The 26,981-nt window shown below is 44.2% G+C and overlaps 1 protein-coding gene across 2 annotated transcripts in view; it reads left to right on the top strand.

The window, feature by feature from the left end:
- The window catches only part of LOC137631120 (peroxisomal acyl-coenzyme A oxidase 3-like), a 50,702-nt gene that overhangs the window by 12,892 nt on the left and 10,829 nt on the right, over positions 1–26,981 (top strand). The window contains exons 5-9 of one of the 2 annotated variants that reach the window (XM_068362773.1): positions 184–306; positions 2,653–2,773; positions 17,989–18,219; positions 18,553–18,719; positions 19,357–19,486. In XM_068362773.1, the coding sequence (XP_068218874.1) occupies positions 184–306; positions 2,653–2,773; positions 17,989–18,219; positions 18,553–18,719; positions 19,357–19,486 (772 nt within the window). The remainder of the gene's footprint in view (positions 1–183; positions 307–2,652; positions 2,774–17,988; positions 18,220–18,552; positions 18,720–19,356; positions 19,487–26,981) is intronic. The other variant, XM_068362774.1, reaches the window with a different exon arrangement.

Below are 26,981 nucleotides of genomic sequence, written 5' to 3'. Positions count from 1 at the left end.
ATGAAACCCGCTCCTTGGTAATAAATATTTTATGATAAAATAATTACAAATATTTTATATATTTTCACTATATGATTATCTATACCAAATAGTGAGATTAGAGAGTTTAATTTCTTTTAAAAATGTAGAAAACTTCTTCGAAAATTTTATATTCATTTAACAATTCTCTTCCGTTTCTTTTAGCAATGGAGATTGTTTCCTTACCTGGCTGCTGCTTATGCATTGGACAACTTTACAAAGACCTTCAATAAATTGTTCATGAATTTTCGAATTGAGATGCTTGATGCATCTGACAAAGATAGACTGGTAAGTTCATATATAAAAGTTTCAAATAAGTGTACTTTCTTGTAGACAGTCTTGAAACTTTACTTTGTACAGTACTTTAAATCTTTTTCTGCTGCCTATCTTCCATCTCATTTTCCGGTCTCTCTCTTAATTTGTACATACATACATATACCAAGGCACTTCCCCCAATTTTGGTGGGTAGCCAACATCAACAAATGAAACAAAACAAAAAAGGGGACCTTTACTCTCGACGTTCCTCCTAGCCTAACAAGGGACTCAACCGAGTTCAGCTGGTACTGCTAGGGTGCCACAGCCCACCCTCCCACATTATCCACCACAGATGAAGCTTCATAATGCTGAATCCCCTACTGCTGCTACCTCCGCGGTCATCTAAGGCATCGGAGGAAGCAGCAGGGCCTACCGGAACTGCGTCACAATTGCTCGCCATTCATTCCTATTTCTAGCACGCTCTCTTGCCTCTCTCACATCAATCCTCCTATTACCCAGAGCTTCCTTCACTCCATCCATCCACCCAAACCTTGGCCTTCCTCTTGTACTTCTCCCATCAACTCTTGCATTCATCACCTTCTTTAGCAGACAGCCATTTTCCATTCTCTCAACATGGCCAAATTACCTCAACACATTCATATCCACTCTAGCTGCTAACTCATTTCTTACACCCGTTCTCACTCTCACCACTTCGTTCTTAACCCTATCTACTGGAGATACACCAGCCATACTCCTTAGACACTTCATCTCAAACACATTCAATTTCTGTCTCTCCATCACTTTCATTCCCCACAACTCCGATCCATACATCACAGTTGGTACAATCACTTTCTCATATAGAACTCTCTTTACATTCATGCTCAACCCTCTATTTTTTTACTACTCCCTTAACTGCCCCCAACACTTTGCAACCTTCATTCACTCTCTGACGTACATCTGCTTCCACTCCACCATTTGCTGCAACAATAGACCCCAAGTACTTAAACTGATCCACCTCCTCAAGTAACTCTCCATTCAACATGACATTCAACCTTGCACCACCTTCCCTTCTCGTACATCTCATAACCTTACTCTTACCCACATTTACTCTCAACTTCCTTCTCTCACACACTTCCAAATTCTGTCACTAATCAGCCAAGCTTCTCTTCTGTAACTGCAACCAGTACAGTATCATCCGCAAACAACAACTGATTTACCTCCTATTCATGGTCATTCTCATCTACCAGTTTTAATCCTCGTCCAAGCACTTGAGCATTCACCTCTCTCACCACTCCTTCAACATACAAGTTAAACAACCACGGCGACATCACACATCCCTGTCTCGGCCCCACTCTCACCGGAAACCAATCACTCACTTCATTTCCTATCCTAACACATGCTTTACTACCTTTGTAGAAACTTTTCACTGCTTGCAACAACCTTCCACCAACTCCATATAACCTCATCACATTCCACATTGCTTCCCTATCAACTCTATCATACGCTTTCTCCAGATCCATAAACGCAACATACACCACCTTACCTTTTGCTAAATATTTCTCGTATATCTGCCTTACTGTAAAAATTTGATTCATACAACCCCTACCTCTTCTAAAACCACCCTGTACTTCTATGCTTCTAAGATTGCATTCTCTGTTTTATCCTTGATCCTATTAATCATTACTCTACCATACACTTTTCCAACTACAGTACGCTTAACAAACTAATACCTCTTGAATTACAACACTCATGCACATCTCCCCTACCCTTATATAGTGGTACAATACATGCATAAACCCAATCTACTGGTACCATTGACAACACAAAACACATATTAAACAATCTCACCAACCATTCAAGTACAGTCACACCCCCTACCTTCAACATCTCAGCTCTCACACCATCCATATCAGACGCTTTTCCTACTCTCGTTTCATCTAGTGCTCTCCTCACTTCATCTATTGTAATCTCTCTCTCATTCTCATCTCCCATCACTGGCATCTCAACACCTGCAACAGCAATTATATCTGCCTCCCTATTATCCTTAATTTGTAATGAGATATAATAAAATTTAGGTAATTTCTAAAGGTAAACTTGCAGGAACATAGGAATACTACTGAAACTATGGCAACTAAAGCAATGGAACGTAAAATTCCCTAAGGTATCGATGTACAGTACTAGTGGAGTTTTGCTTTACTCTGTATTGAAAAAGATTTCAATATATACAGTAGTTCAATGAAATAGTACAAACTAGGGTTGTAATTCTTAAGCATATTATAAAAGTGTAAAACAATCTTTTTTTCAGTCATTGCTCCTACTGTTTATTGTTTCCTTTGCATCTTTTGTGATTGTAATATGCATTTTTTTTTATATCTAAAGGCACTCTATGGGCAAGAAGTGCATGGCTTATCGTCAGCGGGTAAGCCATTATCTGGATGGCTTGCTAGGGACTGCATACAAGAGTGCAGGGAGGCTTGTGGTGGTCACGGATACTTGAAATGTGAGTTAAATAACTTTCTGTCAAATGTCTCAGTTTGTCACCTAGATAATGAAACTATATGTTTAAGACAGACGTATAAATAAGATTTATTGTTGCAACCCCCATTTATCATTTATTGCCTTTATGCTTTACTGATTTCCATCACGAATGTCATAGCATCAGCTATGTTGCTCTTCTTAGAATTACTTTTTATCATGGTTTTTTGGCATTATTCTGTGATTATTTTAATTCTAATTAAATCATTGTTAATGTTATGTGCATTTCTTCATAAGTTTGCTTATCTTCTAGCTCTGTCCCTTTCAATGCATGTCAGTGAACTCCATGCCTTTTCTGGGAATGCGACTCATTCAAAAAACTGATCATCCATTAGGCTTTTTTATTTTTTTCAAAATACAATCTTCCTATGCTCTAGTCTACGGCTAATACTTTTTTCAAGTCCAACATTACCAATGACTTCTCATGTCTAGGATCTGTTCTTCAATGTGAAGGTTATATGACTTCATCCATTTGCAGGCAGCCTAGGCATTCGACTCTCCTTCGGTACTTTTTTTTTTTTTTTTTGCACAAGTTGCAGGGAGATATAAATTCCCAAGAATAGTCATCCCCTGACTTTGTCAGGTAATTACAAGGGCCTATTCCAATTTGTTAAGTGTTGTGTCATAGCTAAAGGTGAAACTCTACTAGGTAGTCCTCGTTCCTCACCTTAGATCATTAAGCATTATTTGGGGCTTGGCACCACTCTTCAAATTCTGTCTGAGAGATGCAACTCATGAACATTTAGATGTCTTCTGACTGGGAACAACTGAGGAAGAAAATGAAAATATATTTTCTTATGATAATTGTATTGGCTATGATCCTTAAAGAAATGGAGCTGGGGGGAGAGTGACTGCTCCCCGCACTCTAGTTTTGAGGTGTTTGAATGTTCGTGGATGTAGTACGATAGAGAGTAAAAGATGTGAAATTGGAAGTATGTTTAGGAATAGAAGGATGGATGTATTGGCCTTGTGTGAGACGAAAATAAAAGGAAAGGGTGAAGTGATGTTTGGTGAAATGTCTGGTAGAGTGTCTGGGATTGAAAGGGGAAGAGCAAGAGAGGGTGTGGCTTTATTGCTGAGTGAATGGATGACAGGTAAAGTAGTGGAATGGAAGGAGATATCATCTAGGTTAATGTGGGTAAGGGTTAGGTTGGGTAGGGAATGTTGGGCGTTTGTCAGTGCGTATGGGCCAGATAGTGAGAAAAGTGAAGAAGAGCGGAATGAGTTCTGGAATGAATTAACTAGGCGTGTAGAAGGACTTGGTAGAAGGAATTATGTAGTTGTCATGGGTGACTTAAATGCTAGAGTGGGCGCTGGAGAGGTAGAAGGTGTCATTGGGAAGTATGGCATACCAGGTGAAATTGAGAGTGGTGAGAGACTGGTAGATATGTGTGTTGAGCAAGAGATGGTGATAAGTAATAGCGTTTTAAAAAAGAAAGATAAAAATAAGTATACATGGGTAAGAGTGGCAAATGGAAGAGTAGTAGAAAGGGCATTAATGGATTATGTGTTGATAACTAAAAGAATGTTTGGAAGATTGAAAGACGTGCACGTGTTTAGGGGTATGGCTAACGGTATGTCTGATCCTTTTTTGGTGGAAGGAAAATTAGTAGTAGCAAAAGAGTGGGGGAATAGAGTAGGTGGATGTAAAAGGGAGGTAGTGAGGGTTGAAGAGCTAATAAAACCGGGGGTAAAAAGTGAATATCAGGAAAGGTTGAAAATGACATATGACGAAGTGAAAGTAAGAGAAACTGGCAATTTAGAGGAGGAGTGGAAGTTAGTAAAAGAAAATTTTGTTGGGATTGCAAGCGATGTGTGTGGGAAGAAGGTTGTTGGAGGCAGCATGAGGAAGGGCAGTGAATGGTGGAATGAAGGAGTGAAGGTAAAAGTGGAAGAGAAAAAGAGGGGGTTTTGAAGAATGGCTGCAGAGTAATAGTATAGAGAAGTATGAAAAATATAGAGAGAGAAAGCGCAAGGTACGTGAGGCAAAGAGGGCAGCTGACCTGAGGTGGGGTCAGGGATTGGGTCATTCATATGAAGAGAATAAGAAGAAGTTTTGGAAAGAAGTGAAGAGAGTAAGGAAGGCTGGCTCAAGAATTGAAGAGACAGTGAAAGATGGAAATGGAAGGTTGTTAAAAGGAGAGGAGGCAAGGAAAAGATGGGCGGAATATTTTGAAAGTTTACTGAATGTTGATGATAATAGGAAGGCAGATATAATTGCTGTTGCAGATGTTGAGGTGCCAGTGATGGGAGATGAGAATGAGAGAGAGATTACAATAGATGAAGTGAGGAGAGCACTAGATGAAACGAGAGTAGGAAAAGCGTCTGGTATGGATGGTGTGAGAGCTGAGATGTTGAAGGAAGGGGGTGTGACTGTACTTGAATGGTTGGTGAGATTGTTTAATATGTGTTTGTTCCGTAACCGAAATACAAACCACGCTATTTACATAGGGTTTACTTTCGGCTTAGCTGAAATTGACGAGCCATTAGATTTTAACGAGGGTTTACTACCCCCGCGCTAGTTAGCAGTGGTAGGGGAGGGGTAGCAAGTGTGTGAGGGGGGAGGGGTAGCAAGCTACCCCTCCCCCCTCACACACTGGTGAAATGTCTCACTTCACTTTTGGCTCGGACGATGTACAGACGTGCCTGTCTTTGTCCTCGCTTGGCAGCCATTTTATGTTTTGTCTTTACTTAACCACTTACTTTTCTTATACTCTATATATATGTAAACATTTTTTCATGTTTATGTATATATTTGAGTATAGAAATCAGTAAGTTTCCTTTTCAGAGTTCGTGCTTGTGTGTGTAGTGTACGATATCTCCGTGGAGCCCATCGGCAGTTAGGCCACCACGGTGTAATTTCATGGGTCGCGATCGAGTTTGACTACGGTCTCTCTCTCTCTTGAGGTCGTTCACCCTTTACTACGTTTTACCTTACTACGTCCTGGGTAGCTTCCTTCCCGTGTCGGGTCGGGTTGCTACGCCATACATTTTATCTCAATTACATTGATGCCTCAGGATACGAAATTAATCTGTTCAGGATGCAGTTTCGTATCCTGATATTTTCGTATCCTGAGTCGCGTTTTACATGTAAATAGCCTAATCCGTTCCAAGCCTTACAAAAAGTCACCTTTTCTTTCATAAACACGCTAAACTGTAGTAATAAACATGCAATGCAGCCATTTCTATCATTCAATAATTAACCCAACCGTTAAAAACAGCCTAGTCCATTCCAGAAACCACTATGAGATTATTCAATAATGTAGTTATAGCCAAGTTATCCCCCCCAAGCCCAAAGAAAACGGTCTGTTTTCTTTACTACTGTATAAAAGTTACGGTACTGTATGTACATAAAGCATTTAGATCAGTGAAGGTGTATTGTTACCTGTACGTACACCTAAATTAAGGATAATCCGTTCAAGCCTTACAAAAAGTTACCTTTTCTTTCATAAACACGCTAAACTGTAGTAATAAACATGCAATGCAGCCATTTCTATCATTCAATACAGTAATTAACCCAACCGTTAAAAACAGCCTAATCCATTCCAGAAACCACTATGAGATTACGTATTCAATAATGTACAGTAGTTATAGCCAAGTTATCCCCCCCCAAGCCCAAAGAAAACGGTCCGTTTTCTTTACTACTGTATAAAAGTTACGGTACTGTATGTACGTAAAGCATTTAGAACAGTGAAGGTGTATTGTTACCTGTACGTACACCTAAATTAAGGATTGATACCTGTACACTCTGAAAAAAAGGTTACAGTTAATTAGTGTAACAAAAAAGTTGAAACTTACCTTTTGATTGAGACGATGTCCGATAGCGAAGTCGCGGCAGAGGAGGATGTCATAAGGCAGAAAACGTAACAAGTGACAGACTACGTACAGTAATAAATAATGGCAGAAATAATTAACACTTAACATTACGTATGGAAAACTATAAAATGAAAGAAAAAATTACTTTAACACTTAACGGTAACATAAAACTTAAAATTGAATTTTTTTTTTTTGCTTTTTTATAACTTTACGTTTTTCATATTTTCTAAATCTCTTCTACTTCTTCCTCACTTTCTTTTTTCTGTTTCTTTTCTTTACTTTCACCTTTTACTTCTTCATCACTTTCTTTTTTCTGTTTCTTTTCTTTACTTTCACCTTCTACTTCATCACTTTCTTTTTTCTGTTTCTTTTCTTTACTTTCACCTTCTAATTCTTCATCCCTTCCTCTTTTCTGTTTCTTTTCTTCACTTTCACCTTCGTCTTGGCCTACTAATACCGCTGGCCTCTTTAATAAGAAACTATCCATTGAAGCTTGTTTCTGCCGACTTTTCAACACATTTCTAAAATGCGTTAGGCAAACGTCATTGCAGTATTGAAGCGCAAGGTTGGTATAAACTTTTTCTGGATGTTCCTTTTCGACGTAGTCTGCCATTTTATGGAAACATGCAAGAATTTCCTTGATGTCTGCCGTTTTCAAAGGTGCAACATCCTCCTCATCACCGCTAAAGAACTGCTCTTGAACATCACTCACTTGCATCGTCTCCAACTCCTTCAGGTCGTCCGTCGTCAACTCCTCGTGGTGCTCCTCGATAAGTTCATCTATATCCTCCGCGCTAACTTCCAGCCCCATGGACGTACCAAGATGTACGATGTCAGCCACCTCAGACTGCTGAATTGGTTCAGGATCGTCAATGATCTCAGCTTCGCCTCCAGGCTTCCCGAACCCCTTGAAGTCTCGTGCAGAGACAGCATTAGGCCACAGCTTCCTCCAAGATGAGTTCAGGGTACGCCTCGAAACTTCCTGCCAAGCGAGATCGATGAGTTTGAGGCATATCACGATGTTAAAGTGATCTTTCCAAAATTCACGCAGAGTGAGGTTTGTACTCTCTGTGACTTGGAAACATCTCTTGAAGAGATGCTTCGTGTACAATTTTTTAAAATTTGAAATAACTTGCTGGTCCATGGGCTGGATGAGAGGGGTGGTGTTAGGCGGTAGATATAGGACCTTTATGAAGGAATACTCGGCCAGAAGATATTCCTCGAGGCCAAGAGGGTGAGCTGGAGCATTGTCCAACACCAGCAGACATTTCATAGGGAGGCGCTTTTCTTCCAAATATGTTCGGACAGTCGGACCGAAGCAGACATTCACCCAATCAATGAACAGTTGCCTCGTTACCCAGGCTTTTGCATTCGCCTTCCACATCACGGGAAGGTTCTCCTTGATGACTTTGTGGGCTTTGAAGGCTCGGGGATTTTCTGAATGGTACACCAGCAGGGGCTTTATCTTGCAGTCCCCACTGGCGTTTGCACAAAAAGCAAGGGTAAGCCTGTCCTTCATAGGCTTATGTCCGGGTAGCCTCTTCTCCTCCGCCGTGATGAACGTCCAACGAGGCATTTTCTTCCAGAAAAGGCCAGTTTCGTCGCAATTGAAAACTTGCTGCGAACTGTAGCCTTCCTGCAGAGTCAACTCTTCGAACGTTTTAACAAAGGCTTCGGCGGCCTTCGTGTCCGAGCTGGCTGCCTCCCCATGCCGTACCACTGAATGGATGCCAGTCCTTTTCTTGAACTTCTCGAACCACCCACGAGAAGCCTTGAACTCTGGGGGTTCCTGCTGGGATGTTCCTTCTCCTGCCCCTTCTTCGGCCTGAGCACGCACGAGATCACCGAAAATGGCAGAGGCCTTCTGGCAAATTGTAGTCTCAGTGATGGTGTCTCCTGCGATTTCTTTGTCCTTGATCCACACAAGAAGCAGCCTCTCCATCTCGTCATGCACGTGCGTTCTCTTGTTGGAGAAAATAGTGACGCCCTTAGAAGGTGTCGCTGCTTTTATGGCCGCGTTCTGCTTCAGGATGGTGCCTATCGTAGATGGATTCCGGCCATACTCCTTGGCGATCGCACTTAAACGCATGCCAGACTCGTACTTTTTAACGATTTCAAGTTTCGTCTTCTTCTTCTTTCCTTCGGCAACTTTCTTGGGACCCATGGCTACAGTAATACGTAATATAATACACTACGTACGTTATATACAGTCTTTGTATAGTAAACACTAATACAGTACAGTGCACAGTAACGAATGTTTATTAACGATAACACGTGGCGTACGAATGTACTGTATATTAACACTAAGTCAAACAAGCGAAAGCACACAACACAATGTCTGTTAACGATACCTTCGGGAGGCTTCTGAGCCCTACGGTCTCTCCTGCGAGTGCTTCTCCCCCGGGGGGGAGTTCTCCACAGAGACTCCTCTTCGGAGGACTCCGTCTGCTGTTGTTGCTGAAGGCTCAGTCTCCTTCGGGGGGCAGCTGAGCCCTACGGTCTCTCCTGCGAGTGCTTCTCCACCGGGGGGGGAGTTCACCACAGAGACTCCTCTTCGGAGGACTCAGTCTGCTGTTGTTGCTGAAGGCTCAGTCCTCTTCGGGGGGCAGTTGAGCCCTACGGTCTCTCCCGCGAGTGCTTCTCCCCCGGGGGGGGGGGGGGGAGTTCACCACAGAGACTCCTCTTCGGAGGACTCCTCCTGCTGTTGTTGCTGAGGGCTCAGTTCCCTTCGGGGACAGCTGATGCCAACGGTCTCTCCTGCCAGTGACTCTTCCCCTCGGGGGAGTTCACGATCAGAGACTCCTCTTCGGAGGTTGGAGGGTGTTGCGCCTGTCCGAGGTCGTCTTCATCTTCATTCGACGTTCTCCCCAGAGGACCCTCCTCGACGAGTACCGACCGTTGCAGCTGCTGCCAGACCTTCTAGTCTTCATCTCCGTTCCTGGACGCAGATGCGCAGTGGGCGCCAACACACCCCGTTTACAACGGGCACTGGTCCCTTCGGGGCTAAGGGGCTTATTCCACAGTGTGGGTAAGTCCCTTAAGTGCCAGGTTTTTCCTGCGCGCCTACGATCGCCCGCGCGCAGTAGCGCTCTAGCGCTCGCCTGCTGTGGACCACGATCTACGGTAGTTGAGTCTCGCCGTAGATCTTCTTCCTGCGCGCCAGCGCTCACCTGTGCTTCTGACCTGTGCGCCAGCTCTCTTCAGCTCGCCAGCGCACATCTGTGTGTCCTTTCCTGCTACGTGCCATGGCCGCCAACGGTTTCCTGAACGCCCACGATCGCCTGCTTGCCAGCACGCATCGGTGCTCCCCTTCCTGATGCACCTGCGCGCCTCCTGATTAGCGCGATGAGCGCCAACGTTTGCCCTCACGCCCACGATCTACCAGATCTGGGCGCAGGCAAGAAGATTTCCTTCGCCTCCTTGCCGACGATCTTCTCTAGTCTCTTATGCGCCAGCGATCTCCTATGCGCCCACGCGATTCTTCGCCTGCGCGCAAGCGTTTTTAACGCGCCACCGCTCGCCAACGCGCCTTCACTAGCCTACGGGCCATTGCTCGCGAAGACGCGCCATTGCTGGTCAGCGCGCCATCGCCTGCCTACGCGCCATCGCCTGCCTACGCGCCATCGCCTGCCTACGCGCCATCGCCCGCCTACGCGCCATCGCCCGCTTACATGCCATCGCCCGCCTATGCGCCATCGGTCTCTCGGCCGCACGCCCACGCGCATGCACACCCATGCGCGAACCAACGGTTTTCCATCGCGCGAGCGCCAGCGTGGTTCCCGCCAGTGAGCTATCGCTCACCAACGCGCCGTCGCTCGCCTTCGCGCCATCGCTCGCCTTCGCACCATCGGATTCCGCCCACCAGCGCTCGCCCTTCCAACCGCGCTCGCCCCCACCTGCACTCCCTCGCGCACTTTCGACTGCGTGCTCTCGCGCCTGCCTGCCCGCGCACGGGCGCACCCACGTTCGCCCACGCGCGAACCATCGATTTACCATCGCGCGAGCGCCAGGGCGGTTTCGACCGCGATTCCCGTCGGGTTTTCGCAACACGGGCAACCTGGCGAGTCTTCTGGTGCGCGTACTTCCAGAACACGATCTTCACCCCGTAAACGCAGAGCATGGCACGTGCAAGAGCAGGGAGAATCTTCAGGGAGGTCTGAGCAACATTCTTCTCCTTCTTTTCAGAACCTGGTTTAGCCCTTCCTCCCCACCATTCCATGGAAGGGGCTTGCCAGGGAGTTTTCTTTCAAGAAATTCTCCGCCCTGCAGGGGGTGACTGGTCTAGCCCTTCCTCTTCACCATATCGTGGAAGGGGCTTACCAGGCTTTTCCCTCTCCAATTGCAACCCGAGGATTTGTATAAGGAAGCTCCAGGAAGATCATGGGAACTTTCCTTCTCTCGGGCTCAAGCACCTTTGCGTTCCGTCGCCAAGTTTCGAACTTGCGGACAACTCGATGTTGAAGCATTTAGACGCAGTGACTGAGGGCTTCCTCTCGTAAGTCCCATCCGTGGATGTCGGCAAACTCAGATAATCTTCCATCCTTGGGAAGAGCTTGTTTGAGCCCAAGGACGGAGGAATGGACAGCTGATGTGCGGAGGAAGTCGAATCTCGATTCACTCCTCCAAAAGGCGCTTACTTCCAGACCCTGCAAGCCTCCGACGCCTCATCATACAGCCTCGTCAGCCTAGGTTATCGGAACCGGCTCCGGCAGCTAAGACAAGGTGTACAATAGCAGTCCCCTCCTGTCAGGGACAGGTAGGACGGGAAGTCCTCCCGGGGAGGCAATAATCCTAGAGGGAGCGGCCGAGTTCGCAAACTCTAGGATTGGCAACCCCCCTGCAGGTCTCCCGCTGTGGGGGATGCCTAAAAGTTACTCTTTCAGATAACAGCATTCCGGTGCCTATTCCTGCACGATCTCCGTGATCAGCCAAGGATATCGCGCCTCGCTCTTAACATCTCTCCTCCACTGACAGCGAATCCAGTGTCGCTGAGCTTCTATGCCATGGGATCGGCAAGGGGTTTGCCCTTCGGGCAGAAGGAGCCATGTTCTAGAAGAATGCCATCCATAGGGTCGTCGACGGCTTTCCCCCCCCCCCCCCCCCCGGCTTCTTCAGTCGATCCTTTCTTGTAAGGAAAACATCTGAGACGGGAGTCCCGTCATCGACCACTCAGCTCTGATCAAGCGTGGAACAGCAGAATCGATCAGACTGGTAGCGAGACCACAAGACTCCATATTCCCTGGATCGGAAGGACGGGTACTTCCAGGTCCCATTCCATCCGTCTTCCAGGAAGCACTTGGAATTCAGCCTAGACTACAGATGTACCAGTTCAAGATGCTGTGTTGCGATCCCGCTGCAGCATCGCAGGTTTTCACCAGAGAACTCTCCCTGCTATCCCCATGGCCACTCAGGAGCAGGCTTCCGCCTCCTTCGCTTTCTGGGGGTCTGGCTAACTCCGGTAGTCACGGAATCGACCTTCTTCGACACCGAGACAAGCTTCCGGGACTTTACCAAGATCTAGGGATCATGGTAATTTGCAAGGAGCCTTCTCTGCTTCTACCTCAACATCTGGGATATCTAGCCATGATATTGACTCCTTCTCCAAGCCTTCCCATCAGTTGACTGTGGCAAGGCTAAGGAGAGTCGCAGAACCTTTCCTCAGACAAAGAGAGCTTTCAGCCCTATCTTGGTACGTTTCCTAGGTCTCCTTTCCTCCTTGACCCGTCTAAGTCTCAAACGGTTGCCTCAGGATAAGTTCCCTGTTAGGCTGCCCAAGTTCCAGTGGAATCAAAGCAACGATTAACCGGACTTTCTGGTCCCTATGGGACCAGCGGAACGATTAGACCTGCAATGGGGGTTGACCTATGGAAACCTCTTTCATGGGAGTGGATCTGATGCTGTTCTCGGACTCATCAAAGAAAAAGGGGGGGCCGGGTGCCATGTTCTGGTTCAGGCCTATGGTCAGGACCTGAAGGGTACCTCCACATCATTCAGCTAGGCTTAGAGGCCGTAGTCTGGCCCTTAAACAGATCCAACAGATCCTGCCGAGTCGCTCCGTGCGCGACAACTCCATGGTACTGGCGTATTCCAACTAGCAGGGAGGTACATTTTCATACTTTCGCATCTTGCAGTAGAGATACTGAGATGAACCGAAGTCCACTCAATACCACTATCGGCTCGCTCATTCTGGGCAGAGGAATGTTCTCTCCGACAATCTGAGCAGAGATTCACAGATAGAGAGTACCTGGGGGTCTTTGGCCTCTAGTAACCAGCAAAGTCCTGCTGTACTTCCCCCCAGTCTCAGACCCCGAGACTCTTTGGCAAGATGCCTTCCTTTAACGGTGGGACAGCATCGACGCCTACGTCTTCCCACCATTTTTGTCTGTTGAGAAGGGGTCTCAACGAGACCAGATTGTCGGTCAACCTATCGATGACCCTGAGAGCTCCGCTGCGACTTTACGCAGAACGGTTTCCGGATCTTCTGCTTTCCCTGGCGGAACTCCCGGGAGAGCTTCTTCCACGACACAGGCTACTCAAACAACCACACTGCAACATCTATCACAAGCCGTAGCATCGCCTCGGCTTCACGCCTGGAGACTATACGACACCTCCTCACAAAAAGGCACCCCGCAACAGGCGCGGAGCGGAGGTCACGTCACCTGCGATAGTCATCCGCAGGGGTCTACCAGGCGAAGTGGAGAGTCTTCGGTGGTTGGTGTCGTGGGAGAGGTACCTCTCCCCTTGATGCCTCTACTCCAGCAATAACGGAGTTATTGTTTATCGGCGGGAGGAAACTCGATTTCCGCTCGGCAGTGAAGCCTATCGCTCAGCCTTACCCTGGCCTTCAGGCTGAAAGGAATAAAAATTTCCTCCCCGCTGGATCTTTCTTCGCTCATGCGAAGCTACGAATGTTCCTGCCCCCAGTCGGAGTGAGACCTCCTCCATGGATCATGGTTCGGGCTCTTAAGACCCTTAAGAGATCTTCTTGCGAACCATTACGTCAGGCCTCTAATCGTCGCCCGTCTTGGAAGACGGTGCTCCTGCTCGCTCTGGCCTCGGCCAAGTGTGTAAGCAATCTTCATGGTCTCTCGTACGACTCCGCCCTTTCAAGAGGATAGGGGGAGGTAACATTCAGGTTCGTTCCTGAGTTGGTTACTAGACTCAGAATCTTGGAGTCCCGGACCTTCGGTTCCACTCCTTCAAGATTTTGAGTCTCCGTTCTTTAACAGATGACCCAGACCTTCTCCTCCTTGCCAGTAAGGAACCGGAGGGGTTATCTTTAAGAACAGCGGCAGTTCGTCCTCACGTGCAAGCCCGGTTTAGGAGCACAGGAAGGACGTGGAGGAGGGTCACCAAGTATGCCTTTTCAGCCCGGATTCAAGGGCATTCATCTCGACCTGAATCCAGACCCTCCCCCGTCACGTCGCCCTACAGCCCACGATGTCAGATACATCGCAACATCCCTGGCCTTCAAGAGGGACTACTCCGTGACGCAGGTGTTACAAGCTGGAGTCTGGAAGCGTCTAGCGACCTTCGCTGCCCACTTCCTGCAGGACGTGACCCACAGGGGTATCGATACATTTCTATCGCCCTGTAGTGGCTACACAACAGCTGGTCTAACCTCAGGCTCCTTTTTGGACAGGTAGCAGAAGGTTGAGGGCATTGTTACCGGGTTTTAGACTGCATGAACGGAAGAAGTAGGTCTGGCCCTTATTTCTTTCTTCATCCTCCCCTCTCCTGGGGAAAGCAGCATCCTGGTCTCTGCATAGCTGACCTCGAACCTCTGCAGGTAAACCATGCTTCCTTGTGCTCCGAGTATTGAGATAATACTGTCGCGTCCCCCATACCCTGACGAGGTGGTATTGGGAACGTCCTAACCCAGAGTTCCGTCTAAGAACTCCAGGTCAACTGCCTAGGACGAGTCACGCTTTCTTCCTTCTGTAACACACACAAGCTTATGTAGGCCACACTTTCCTTGCAGAGCAAGGAACTTGTGAGGTGCAGGGACTCCTTTTCTCGAGTGCGGCTCACTCGGATTCTGAGTCCCCGGGTAATCCAAAGCCAGTATGGCTGGGGACTTTCCACCCTTCCTAAGGGGTAAGTCACCCTATGCAAATAGCGTGGTTTGTATTTTGGTTACGGAACAAATGACAAATTCGGAGATAATTTGTATTTTTCCTAACCATACAAACCTTAGCTATTTACACATATTTTCCTGCCAGCCCTGTCCCCAAGTCAAGTCCTACCTCTAAGTGAAGTGAGACATTTCACCGGTGTGTGAGGGGGGAGGGGTAGCAAGCTACCCCTCCCCTACCCCTGCTAACTAGCGCGGGGGTAGTAAACCCTTGTTAAAATCTAATGGGTCGTCAATTTCAGCTACGCCGAAAGTAAACCCTATGTAAATAGCTAAGGTTTGTATGGTTAGGAAAAATACAAATTATCTCCGAATTTGTCATTTTGTGTTGTCAATAGTACCAGTAGATTGGGTTTGTGCATGTATTGTACCACTATATAAGGGTAAGGGAGATGTGCATGAGTGTTGTAATTCAAGAGGTATTAGTTTGTTAAGCATAGTTGGAAAAGTGTATGGTAGAGTAATGATTAATAGGATCAAAGATAAAACAGAGAATGCAATCTTAGAAATACAGGGTGGTTTTAGAAGAGGTAGGGGTTGTATGAATCAGATTATTACAGTAAGGCAGATATGCGAGAAATATTTAGCAAAAGGTAAGGAGGTGTATGTTGCGTTTATGGATCTGGAGAAAGCGTATGATAGAGTTGATAGGGAAGCAATGTGGAATGTGATGAGGTTATATGGAGTTGGTGGAAGGTTGTTGCAAGCAGTGAAAAGTTTCTACAAAGGTAGTAAAGCATGTGTTAGGATAGGAAATGAAGTGAGTGATTGGTTTCCGGTGATAGTGGGGCTGAGACAGGGATGTGTGATGTCACCGTGGTTGTTTAACTTGTATGTTGATGGAGTGGTGAGCGAGGTGAATGCTCGAGTGCTTGGACGAGGATTAAAACTGGTAGACGAGAATGACCATGGATGGGAGGTAAATCAGTTGTTGTTTGCGGATGATACTGTACTGGTTGCAGACACAGAAGAGAAGCTTGGCCGATTAGTGACAGAATTTGGAAGTGTGTGTGAGAGAAGGAAGTTGAGAGTTAATGTGGGTAAGAGTAAGGTTATGAGATGTACAAGAAGGGAAGGTGGTGCAAGGTTGAATGTCATGTTGAATGGAGAGTTACTTGAGGAGGTGGATCAGTTTAAGTACTTGGGGTCTGTTGTTGCAGCAAATGGTGGAGTGGAAGCAGATGTACGTCAGAGAGTCAATGAAGGTTGCAAAGTGTTGGGGGCAGTTAAGGGAGTACTGTAGTAAAAAATAGAGGGTTGGTCATGAATGTAAAGAGAGTTCTATATGAGAAAGTGATTGTACCAACTGTGATGTATGGATTGGAGTTGTGGGGAATGAAAGTGACGGAGAGACAGAAATTGAATGTGTTTGAGATGAAGTGTCTAAGGAGTATGGCTGGTGTATCTCGAGTAGATAGGGTTAGGAACGAAGTGGTGAGAGTGAGAACCGGTGTAAGAAATGAGTTAGCAGCTAGAGTGGATATGAATGTGTTGAGGTGGTTTGGCCATGTTGAGAGAATGGAAAATGGCTGTCTGCTAAAGAAGGTGATGAATGCAAGAGTTGATGGGAGAAGTACAAGAGGAAGGCCAAGGTTTGGGCGGATGGATGGAGTGAAGGAGCTCTGGGTGATAGGAGGATAGATATGAGAGAGGCAAGAGAGCGTGCTAGAAATAGGAATGAATGGCGAGCGATTGTGACACAGTTCCGGTAGGCCCTGCTGCTTCCTCCGATGCCTTAGAAGACCGCGGAGGTAGCAGCAGTAGGGGATTCAGCATTATGAAGCTTCATCTGTGGTGGATAATGTGGGAGGGTGGGCTGTGGCACCCTAGCAGTACCAGCTGAACTCGTTTGAGTCCCTTGTTAGGCTGGATGAACATAGAGAGTAGAGGTCCCCTTTTTTGTTTTGTTTCATTTGTTGATGTTGGCTACCCCCCAAAATTGGGGGAAGGGCCTTGGTATATGTATGTATGTGATGATCCTTATTTGTTCCTACATAAGTACAATCCCTCGTTCTTTAATAGGATTATGCTTTCAGTGCAATGGAACTCTGATGTGAAGATTTATAATGAGGTGTTGATAATTGCAGCACACTGAGAAGCCACCTTGTTTTTGGCCGCTGGAAAAACAGACATACAGTACTCCCGGTGTCTTCAACTGGCTGTTTTGATGTTTTGTTTTTTCTTATAGATAATTGTTTAAAGTTCATTATGTGCGAGGGAGATTAACGGTAAAGAAGGTTTCCCCATTAATTGTAGCTGATTTTCAGTTGTCTGGAACCTGCTGATTTGTTCTTTCTTGTTCCTATTTAACAGCATTCTTGCTGCTGTTTATTCCCTCATAAGTGGGAAGGAGTGTCTACTTCCAGCAAGTTGAAGAGAAGCAGCGCCGCCCTTCTTTCTATCAGGAACATTTTCCTGTGTTCCTTAGGCGCCAGAGACATATCACTTGGTGTTATTGTCTTCATAATTCCTAGGATCTTTTTTCCAAGTATCGTCACCAATGGCAGGAAGCCACACAATCTCGTCTCTTCGCTCACTGTCATTTGGGATGTAAGGGGTCCACCCTTCTTTTCCCCTTTATGGACAAAATCTTAGATCGATTAATATGAGTTGCATACAAGTGACTCGTACCATTTCTCTCCCTGTGGGGGAGAGTGTTACCTGTATGTGGAGCACACGCATTCCTACGGGAGTACGCTAACCTGTTCGCTTTGACAATTAGCATGCTACTAAATGCGCATGCCAACTTGCATGCTACTATACACACACTCTAGTTTAGTGCTGTTGTCAATCTAAATGCAACACAGAGACTGGAAAGACAGAGATTCTGTGGTGATGCCCAAGCCATTTTTTTCTTACTATTAACTGCTAATTTGACTTAGTACTTTACTAGAGGAATAAATCTATTGAAAAGAAAGAAAATTAGAATTTTTTTAGTTTTTGTGGTAAAGGTAAAAAAAAAATTAAACACTTCCAGCAAGAAGCAATATGAAAATCAGGTGAGCATAGAAATGAGGCATGTTTGTGTATGAAATAAAAACATTTTGTATTTTATTGTGCACAAAACTAATTAGTTTAATTATTGAATTGCTTACATTTGTAATAACTTTTTAAAAGTTATTGTACCAGGAACAGGTATTTTTTATTATTACTTAAATACATACAAGTGACCTTAGAATCATTTTGTGAAGGTGAGTAGCTTTCTCTTGAGTTTATTTTGTATACAACAGGTGCTGGCTTTGGTGACCTACGTAATGATAATGATGCCAATTGCACCTACGAAGGGGACAATAATGTCCTTCTCCAGCAGACTAGCAATTGGTTGGTTTCTGTTTGGGGGAGGCGGTCAAACATGTCTTCTGTACATCCTATGGGTACCACTGATTACTTGGATCATGCTGATCAACTTCTGCAGATGACTTGGAATGCATCACCTCTTAGTAAATCCTCAACAGATCAAGGTATTCATCCTTTAACTTATGAATAAGGAATTTTTACAGCATCATACACTGGAGTTCATTCTGCTTTAAAGTATACATGGAAAAGATGACATCATAGAAATGTTTATTGACAATTCTTTGCATTTATGATATTAAGCAACTTGAAAAGTTCTAATGATATATGACCAACTTTCAAATATGTGTCTTTGGAAACTGTATTTCTAACAAAATGATTCAGTTCATTGAAATTAATTTATACTGTTATGATCCAAAATATTCAGGTTTATTTTTTCAACTATGTAGACAAATGTTAAGTACTGTGTAATGAATTCTAAATATACTGGTTTGCTGCAGAAATTGTTGATGTATGTAAGGATGCCTTGAAGTGGCTTGTATGCTGGCTGTGTGAAAGAACTACACATGAACTCAAGACACAAATTGATGCTGGATTTGATTCTTTTATGGCCAAGAACAACTCTCAGGTTTATATTGCACGAACACTCTCATTAGCATATGTCATTGTAAGTATTCATACCCCAAACTATTTTATATTGAATAAATTTACTTCTTAAACTCCTTCACTACTGTATTTAAAATGTTAATGTGCAAGGTAATAATTCACATAGGAGTTTAATGTTAATGTCCAAGGTAATAATTCACGTAGGAGTTTAATGTCTATGTACAATGTATTATTTCACATAGTTTAGATCAAGGTTGAGATTGCTTTACTGGAAAGGTTATTTTCAGATAATTAATATTTGATTTTATGTGCCTACATATTGAAACCCTTAAATTCTAATAATTGACACTTCATTTCATCCCAGCTCTCTTTAGGTCATTTTCCGAATCTCCCAAATGTCTTGAGATTCCCTCTTTTTGTAAATTGGGCAACCACATGTAAGCTAAGATTTGCACTACAATGCTTTGGTTAAACTATTAACTAAATCAATCTCTTATTCTCTACTAGACAAAATCATCTCCAACAATATTATTTCAACCCTTTTGAAGTACAGTATTTTATTTATTGTTATATTTAGAAAAACTGAGTTTTTGTTACTGTACTTGGCAAAGTATTGTAGGTTTTCTAAATGTGATATTAATAAGGAACAGTAAATTTGGTACTAGATATATAAGATTATTTTTTTTTTTTTATTACAGCAAGTCGTTACTGCATGGTTTGAGGAGTCCATCAAAGAGGCTGATTTGAGCTTGCAGCCGGCTCTGTATAGAATGTGTGCTCTCTTCGGACTTTCACAGCTCGAGAAATATGTCCCTCAACTGTTTGAAGGTACAGTATGTTACTTATATTATTTTAGACTTTATTGTAGTGACATTCAATGGTTCACTTTTTATGTAAATAACTGTTTTAATATTCTTATACAGTGCAGTATATGGTGGCAGCATACTTTTATCAAGAATGAAATCTGCAGTACTGTAAATAAAATCTTGCAATTAACCCAAAGCAGAACCTTATAGTTCTCTAAGATGTGTATTGTTTGTGACTTAGTATGTTGCAGAGTAGATTTTATTTAAAAATTGTTGGTTGTAAATGTTTTTCAACTCTTCTTTGCTCCAATTTTCACTTGTTATTTAAGAAAGATTCCTCTAAATAAACCTTATGAAGATATTGAACACCATAAAAGTCAAGAAAGTATTCCCCCTTATGCAGTTAAATATACCATCTTACAATAGCAAATTTATCAATCTACCAATAGTATGTTTTCCCCCAAATTTAATATCTTTCCTATGATCATTACATTGAAACACTAAGGACATGTAAAAGTAGATTTAATGGAAGGTGTATGTTTGATAAACTTGACTTTGCAAGATTTACTGTAATATGACAATGTGGCCTAATGTTTTATAAAGAGTTTTTTCTCTTAAAATTCTTTACCTTTAGTTTACCCTGTGCATGAGTGTTGTAATTCAAGGGGTATTAGTTTGTTGAATGTAGTTGGAAAAGTGTATGGTAGAGTACTGATTAATAGGATTAAGGATAAAACAGAGAATGCAATCTTAGAAGTACAGAGTGGTTTTAGAAGAGGTAGGGGTTGTATGAATCAGATTTTTACAGTTAGGCAGATATGCAAGAAATATTTAGCAAAAGGTAAGGAGGTGTATGTTGCGTTTATGGATCTGGAGAAAGCGTATGATAGAGTTGATAGGAAAGCAATGTGGAATGTGATGAGATTATATGGAGTTGGTGGAAGGTTGTTGCAAGCAGTGAAAAGTTTCTTCAAAGGTAGTAAAGCATGTGTTAGGATAGGAAATGAAGTGAGCGATTGGTTTCCGGTGAGAGTGGGGCTGAGACAGGGATGTGTGATGTCGCCATGGTTATTTAACTTGTATGTTGATGGAGTGGTGAGAAATGTGAATGCTCGAGTGCTTGAACGAGGATTGAAACTGGTAGACGAGAATGACCATGAATGGGAGGTAAATCAGTTGTTGTTTGTGGATTATACTGTACTGGTTGCAGACACAGAAGAGAAGCTTGGCCGATTAGTGACAGAATTTGGAAGGGTGTGTGAGAGAAGGAAGTTGAGAGTTAATGTGGGTAAGAGTAAGGTTATGAGATGTATGGGAAGGGAAGGTGGTGCGAGGTTAAATGTCATGTTGAATGGAGAGTTACTTGAGGAGGTGGATCAGTATAAGTACTTGGGGTCTGTTGTTGTAGCAAATGGTGGAGTGTAAGCAGATGTACGTCAGAGAGTGAATGAAGGATGCAAAGTGTTGGGGGCAGTTAAGGGAGTAGTAAAAAATAGAGGGTTGGGCATAAATGTAAAGAGAGTTCTGTATGAGGAAGTGATTGTACCAACTGTGATGTATGAATCGGAGTTGTGGGGAATGAAAGTGACGGAGAGACAGAAAATAAATATGTTTGAGATGAAGTGTCTAAGGAGTATGGCTGGTGTATCTCGAGTAAATAGGGTTAGGAATGAAGTAGTGAGGGTGAGAATGGGTGTAAGAAATGAGTTTGCAGCTAGAGTGGATATGAATGAGGTGAGGTGGTTTGGCCATGTTGAGAGAATGGAAAATGGCTGTGCTAAAGGTGATGAATGCAAGAGTTGATGGGAGAAGTACAAGAGAAAGGCTGAGGTTTGGGTGGATGGATGGAGTGAAGAAAGCTCTGGGTGATAGGAGGATAGATGTGAGAGAGGCAAGAGAGCGTGCTAGAAATAGGAATGAATGGCGAGCGATTGTGACTCAGTTCCGGTAGGCCCTGCTGCTTCCTCCGGTGCCTTGGATGACCGCGGAGGTAGCAGCAGTAGGGGATTCATTGTTATGAAGCTTCATCTGTGGTGGATAACGGGGGAGGTTGGGCTGTGGCACCGTAGCAGTACCAGCCGAACTCGGTTGTCCCTTGCCAGGCTGGGAGGAACGTAGAGGAGAGGTGCCCTTTTTTGTTTCATTTTTTTTATGTCGGCTACCCCCCAAAATTGGGGGAAGTGCCTTGGTATATGTACGTATGTAGTATACCCTGTGCAGAAAAGAAATTATTATTAAATATCTTACTTATAACATTAATTTGATATATTCAACTAGCATCAGAATTTTTAGTTAATATTTAAGGTCTCATTTACTAAATTATTTTGGGTTTTAAGATTTTAACAACGGTTAATCTGAAAATGCTGAGTGATAAAATTTCTTCAAAGCATTTGCTTCTAAGAACTTTTTTTTTTTTTTGTATGATTAAACATTTGCTATCATCAGTGATTATTATATAAATGCCTGCCGCTTATGATTCATTATACCCTAAATCTTTCTTTTCATTAAAGGTGATGGGGTTTGAGATGGCAAAAAAAAGCCTTGATAGGAATTGACATAAATAATTTGGTAAACTTAGTTACATCTTTGACCACTTTATTATTTTTACTACTTTCTTGAGTAAGGATTTACATATCAAATCACTTATACCAGCATTATATAATTTTATATAACATTAAGTTGATACAACATTTACATTGTCCCCAAGCTTTTCTTGCGTTCCTACAAAATGTTCTAACCTTTTAATTTTACTGTAAACACTATTGTTTTTCATGTGAAAATCTTCATAAGTCAGATTTCTATTGCATAAACTATAGAATACTTTCATTTTCAATATTAAACTTACCCGATAATCATGTAGCTGTCAACTCCGTTGCCCGACAGAATTCTACGGAAGGGATACGCCAGCGATCGCTATACAAGAGGGGGGTGTACTCACAAGCGCCACCTGTGGCCAGGTACTGCAGTACTTCTTGTTGACACCACTTCAATTTTTCCTCTGTCGTGCTTCCGGCAAGACGTTCATGGATACGCTTATAATTTTGGAGTCTTGTTCACGGTTTTTGGTGAAGTATTGCTCTAAGATTTCAGCTTTCGCTATTCAGGAAGTTTTATTATTAGCTTAGCTAACTTTTGGAATTAATTTGATTAATTATGGTGACGAAGAGAGTATGAACTCTCTTTCACCTTTAAATGGCCGACCCTTCCCTTAGACGGAAGTGTTGGTGTCTAAGAGAGTATAGACTCTCTTTCTTAATTTTGCTTAACAAAAGTTATAGATTTATTTTATATCTCTCCGCCTTTTATAGGCCTCTTCGATTAACTTCCTTTTATTATAAACTTATTAAAATTAATTTTTATATTTGTTTATATTCGACCTTTCCTAATAGTAGGCGGTCTTTTCTTGGTACCGAAGTTAATTAACATTGAGCCCGTCATTTCGGTTTTACCTGTTAACATATTATGCTATTTTTATGTTTTTGAAAGAATTTCTTTGATAGTCTCGTACTGTTTTCAAAGTTGAACTAACGTTTTGTTTTGTCTCTGCAGTTGTTGACGTTCAGAACGTTCAACTTGCGCTCTATCGTTACGATAGAGAGAGAATTTTCACGGTGTCACGTTGCAGTAAGAGTAACCGTGTCTAGCGTTTTGTTCATTCTTTCTTAACTTAATGGTTTTAATTCTAATAAAGGAACTTTTCATTTTGGGAAATATTTTCCTTTAACAATAATATGTTTTAACGATATATATGATTGGGCTCTTCTCTCAGGTTCTAAGTCAAGAGAGAGAGAGAGAGAGAGAGATAGAGACGGAGGGAGAAAGAGGAGGATAAACGTTTCGTTCAAGCGAGTAACGTTGTTATCGTTTTTGCTCTTCTCCCTAGTCTCTTTAGGGGAAGAAGGTAAACGTTTCTAGAGTTTTTTCTTGTTCTCAAGCTTTTTGCGGTGAGAGATTTTAAACGTAGTTTATTTGATCTAGTGTTTAGTCTCTTTCCAGCCACTGAATTATTTATCTTTCATTAGATTTTTCTGTTACATTGTAATTCTGTTTTCGCAATTACTAACTTTTGAGAAAGGATAGAATTGCGTGTTTCAGGTACAAACCACTTAAAGTTTCGAGTTCAGTGAAATAAGTGCAAACAGAAAATCAAAAGTGATAAGTGATTAGCGCAAAGTGTGTCAGTGTTGTGCGTGAGGGTACTTCTGTGCGTGCCAGTCGTCCTCCCAGTCCGGGACCTCTTGCAAGCTCCCAAGCCCAGGGGAGAAGCAATGTCGAAGGGCAAAAGGGTTCGGCAGGCCTTGATCGACGCACAGAAGTATCCTCGGTGGTTGCGGGCGTGTCTTACAGAGACCGTCACTCCCACCCGCAGACGATTGAGCCCTTATTTTGCTCGTCTGCAGAAGAAATTTCGGGGAGAAAACGCTGGTCTCAGGTCTCAAGACCTCTTAAACGTAAAGTCCAGACCTATGCCAGACGTACGAAGTTAGAGTTCAACAACCCGGATGCAGTCATTGGGTTAGCTCTGACTCTCCTCAGTCATCAGGTGACTGCACACCTCCTAAGAGAGGTAAGGCGATGCCTCAACAGACCTCATCTTCTATTAAGGCTTTGCCTCAACAGACCTTATCGTCTGTTGATCCCAAGACGACTTTGCTGCAGTCCATGCAGTCGCAGCTTGCGGTCTTAATGCGTGAGTTTCAGGCTGAGAAGGTTACACCTCCTCCTGCGAACGCTCCGCCTCTCCGCAGTTCAGTCTGCCAGGCGTACGAAGTTGAGGTTCCTCAGGCTACCTTACCGCGTTCTGAGTTGCCAGTTACCAGCGGTGTGCAGCAACCTCCGCCTCCTCCTGCGAGAGCTCCGCCTCCGCAGTCCAGTCTGCCAGGCGTACGAAGTTGAGGTTCCTCAGGCTACCTTACCGCGTTCTGAGTTGCCAGTTACCAGCGTTGTGCAGCAACCTTAACCTTCCTTAAGGCAACCTCAGCAATGGGAGCAGGAGTCTTATGCCTTACTTCCTCCGCTTCCGCTTGCGGTTCCACCAGCGAGGCAACAATCTCTTGAGGTACGACAACCTCTTCCATCAATGAGGCAGCCACCTCAGCACTCGCTGCAGCGACCTAAACCCTCCTCAAGGCTAGAGTCTCAACTCCTTAGGCTAGCACCTCAGGAACCTCAACTCGCGAGACAAGAACTGCGTTCTGCGCAGCCGCTACCTCAACTCTCGCAGCTCACACCTCAGGAACCTTAACTCGTTCCTCAGGAACCTGCTACTGCGCATCCGCAACCCTTACAGCAAGCGCAACTCTTGAGGCAGCAACCTCATGCTATGAGTCAGCCACCTCAACGCATGCATCTGCCATTTTTTCCTCAACTTGAGCTTCTTCCCATTCAACTTGGGAATAACAAATGACAATAATAACACCTCATTACTTTCATAACTTGCATTTGTAATCATATACATGTATGCCTACACAAACATTATGATAATGGAGGTTATTTGTATTACTTATATAAAAATATATATGTATTCCTTGCAATATATTTTTAACAAATCGCAAAATATGGCAAAAATATCTTCTAAACAAATGAATCATGAGTTATGAATGTAAGGTAATATTATGTTGATATTAAACCCCATGCAAGCATGCATGAAGTAATGCAGTGTTGCCAACAGGGCGAGTTTCCCTTTCCTGAGGTGAAGTAGATTATAGTACATTTAGTGTAGCTTAATTCTACGATTATCATGCCGGCTATCAAATTCATCAACAAAACAGTCTAAATCAATTCCCTCGGCACGTGCACTTTCAATGGACGGTAATGCGATATTACTCACTCTAGCACTGGTCATGGAATTTCTGAGAAATGTTACACGCCATGCAACACGCTCTGCTTGCCTTACAGCATGCTCTGCATACAGCATGCTCTGCATACAGCATGCTCTGCATACAACATGCTCTGCATACCTTACCGCATGCTTCTCAGTCACACATCTTTGGTTGTTGCCAACTCACTAGACTGTCAAGCAGTTTCATAACGTTGCCTTCTAGTCTGCTGCTTTTGCACCAGTGAAACCCTCACTGAGAGAACTTAGCTTTTCTCGGATATGGTCCCTGTAGATGAGAAAGTGCTTTTCTCCCTCCTTCTGATATTCCCTTGAGGACTCTGTCATTTGGAGAGGAGCCTTTAGCTGCGTAGCCTCCTATGGACTTTTATTTAAGCATAACATGCTCCCAGGGAAGGTAATGGTTCCACTTCAGTCGCTAACCCCGTCTGTTACCACACCTGCTCCCATAGACCTTGAGCTGTGTTGCAAGACATGCAGTCCAAGCTTAGTCCTTGTTAGAGGATTTTTTTGTTTACGGAGTCAGTGTGTCACTGGGAAGACGTTCAACAACCAGCAGAAGTGACTTGTTGTGACGCAGTGCGGCAACCTCAGCAACCCGATAAGGAGTTGTCTGTACGACCCAGACAGTCTAGACAGCTTCGGGTTGTCACTGTACTTCCTCGCTTCCCTATGGTTGACAGTTCACAGACTGTGCAGCAGTACCATGATCTTGTGTCCGGCTCCGTCAGACGACTGGCTTTTAAGAGCTCCCACAAGTCGTCGCTGTCTGGAGATTCTCAGATGGACTATGGATCTGACCAAGGAACTGGGCCTCCTGGTCAATTTTGAGGAGTCTCAGCTCGTCCCATCCCAGACCATTGTCTCCCTGGGTATGGATCTTCAGAGTCGAGCTTTTCGGGCTTTTCCGTCGGCCCCAAGGATCTTCCAAGCCCTAGAATGCATCCAGAGCATGCTGAGAAGGAACCGATGCTCAGTCAGGTAGTGGATGAGTCTAACAGGGACACTTTCATCGCTGGCCCTGTTCATCGTGTTAGGGAGACTCCACCTCCCCCCCCTTCAGCATCATCTAGCTGCTCACTGGATAAAGGACATGACGCTAGAGACGGTCTCAGTTCCTGTTTCCGAAGAGAGGAGGTCTTCTCTCGCGTGGTGTAAGAACAGCTTTCTTCTCAAGGAAGTCTATCTTTGGCTGTTCAGAAACCCGACCGCCTTCTCCTCTCGGACGCATCAGACACGGGCTGGGGTGCGACTTTGGACGGACAGGAATGCTCGGGAACATGGAATCAGGAACAAAGGACACTTCACATCAATTGCAAGGAGTTGTTGGCGGTTCTTCTGGCCTTGATAAACTTCAAGTCCCTCCAGCTTAACAAAGTGGTGGAGGTGGACTCTGACAACACCACAGCCCTGGCTTACATCTTCAAGCAGGGAGGGACTCTTTCGTGAAGTTGTTCTAGATCGCAAGGGACCTCCTCATCTGGTCTAAAGATCGAAAGCTCACGCTGGTAACGAGGTTCATTCAGGGCGGTATGAATGTCATGGCAGATCACCTCAGCCGGAAGGGTCAGGTCATCCCCACAGAGTGGACCCTTCACAAGAATGTTTGCAGCAGACTTTGGGCCCTGTGGGGTCAGCCAACCATAGATCTGTTCGCTACCTCGATAACCTAGAGACT

The sequence above is a fragment of the Palaemon carinicauda genome, chromosome 39 (assembly GCF_036898095.1).
Source record: "Palaemon carinicauda isolate YSFRI2023 chromosome 39, ASM3689809v2, whole genome shotgun sequence".
Taxonomy (NCBI): domain Eukaryota; kingdom Metazoa; phylum Arthropoda; class Malacostraca; order Decapoda; family Palaemonidae; genus Palaemon; species Palaemon carinicauda.
The sequence above is the reverse complement of the archived record's forward strand: the minus strand, read 5'-3'. Positions and strand labels throughout refer to the sequence as shown.